Source organism: Leptodactylus fuscus, unplaced genomic scaffold, assembly GCF_031893055.1.
Source record: "Leptodactylus fuscus isolate aLepFus1 unplaced genomic scaffold, aLepFus1.hap2 HAP2_SCAFFOLD_517, whole genome shotgun sequence".
Classification (NCBI taxonomy): Eukaryota; Metazoa; Chordata; class Amphibia; order Anura; family Leptodactylidae; genus Leptodactylus; species Leptodactylus fuscus.
The window spans coordinates 85,001-86,711 of NW_027440545.1; the positions used below are offsets into that span (position 1 = coordinate 85,001).

The window sequence follows — 1,711 nt, forward strand, 5'->3', positions numbered from 1 at the left end:
ATAGATAGATAGATAGGAGATAGATAGATAGGAGATAGATAGATAGATAGATAGATAGATAGATAGATAGATAGATAGGAGATAGATAGATAGATAGATAGATAGATAGATAGGAGATAGATAGATAGATAGATAGATAGATAATAGATAGATAGGAGAGAGATAGATAGATAGATAGATAGATAGATAGATAGATAGGAGATAGATAGATAGATAGATAGATAGATAGATAGGAGATAGATAGATAGATAGATAGATAGATAGATAATAGATAGATAGATAGATAGATAGATAGATAGATAGGAGATAGATAGATAGATAGATAGATAGATAGGAGATAGATAGATAGATAGATAGATAGATAGGAGATAGATAGATAGATAGATAGATAGATAGGAGATAGATAGATAGATAGATAGGAGATAGATAGATAGATAGATAGATAGATAGGAGATAGATAGATAGATAGATAGATAGATAGGAGATAGATAGATAGATAGATAGATAGATAGAAGATAGATAGATAGATAGATAGATAGGAGATAGATAGATAGATAGATAGATAGATAGATAGATAGGAGATAGATAGATAGATAGATAGATAGATAGATAGATAGGAGATAGATAGATAGATAGATAGATAGATAGGAGATAGATAGATAGATAGATAGATAGATAGATAGGAGATAGATAGATAGATAGATAGATGATAGATAGATAGATAGATAGATAGATAGATAGATAGATAGATAGGAGATAGATAATAGATAGATAGGTAGATAGATAGATAGATAGATAGATAGATAGATAGATAGGTAGATAGATAGGAGATAGATAATAGATAGATAGATAGATAGATAGATAGATAGATAGATAGATAGGAGATAGATAGATAGATAGATAGATAGATAGATAGATAGGAGATAGATAGAAGATACACAGATTTGTCGGATCTCCTCCCCCCACACACAGACATGTAATCCAGATACCGCACTGTCTGCACTCTTACCTCCTTGGTGCTCAGGTTGCCCCGCACATATTTGGCCGCACAGAACCGCAGGGATCCGAGGAGGAGCAGGAGCAGCCCGGGGCCCGCTTGGGGCCCCATTACCGGGCCCGGCGGTCGGGAGAGCGGGGCGGAGAAGGCTGGGACACCGCGGCAGCTCGGGGGCCGGTCCGGAGTACGGGAGGATGCGGAATCCTCCGGTGCACGGTACAGCGGGAGACACCGGAGCCCGAGCCAGGAACTGCCGCTGTATGACCGGGAGAGAGCGAGGGAGAGGCGGCACCGGGGAACGGAGCAGAGCGCAGGCACGGGAGACGGGGGCGAGCACTGCGGAGACACGGGATACAGCGGGGGGAGGCGGCGTGTACAGCCAAGGGTCCGGCACCGGAGGAGGGGGTGCACGGAGAGGAGGGGGGACACAGAGAGGAGGGGGGACACAGAGAGGAGGGGGGACACAGAGAGGAGGGGGGACACAGAGAGGAGGGGGGACACAGAGAGGAGGGGGGACACAGAGAGGAGGGGGGACACAGAGAGGAGGGGGACACAGAGAGGAGGGGGGACACAGAGAGGAGGGGGGACACAGAGAGGAGGGGGGACACAGAGAGGAGGGGGGACACAGAGAGGAGGGGGGGACACAGAGAGGAGGGGGGACACAGAGAGGAGGGGGGGACACAGAGAGGAGGGGGGACACAGAGAGGAGGGGGA

The 1,711-nt window shown here is 46.1% G+C and overlaps 1 protein-coding gene across 1 annotated transcript in view; it reads right to left on the bottom strand.

The window, feature by feature from the left end:
- TMEM145 (transmembrane protein 145) overlaps positions 1 to 1,356 on the bottom strand; it is a 48,894-nt gene extending 47,538 nt beyond the window's left edge. The window contains exon 1 of the mRNA XM_075261859.1: positions 1,010 to 1,356. Within this exon, the coding sequence (XP_075117960.1) occupies positions 1,010 to 1,108 (99 nt within the window). The 5' untranslated portion in view covers positions 1,109 to 1,356. The remainder of the gene's footprint in view (positions 1 to 1,009) is intronic.
- Between the last annotated feature and the right edge of the window lie 355 nt (positions 1,357 to 1,711).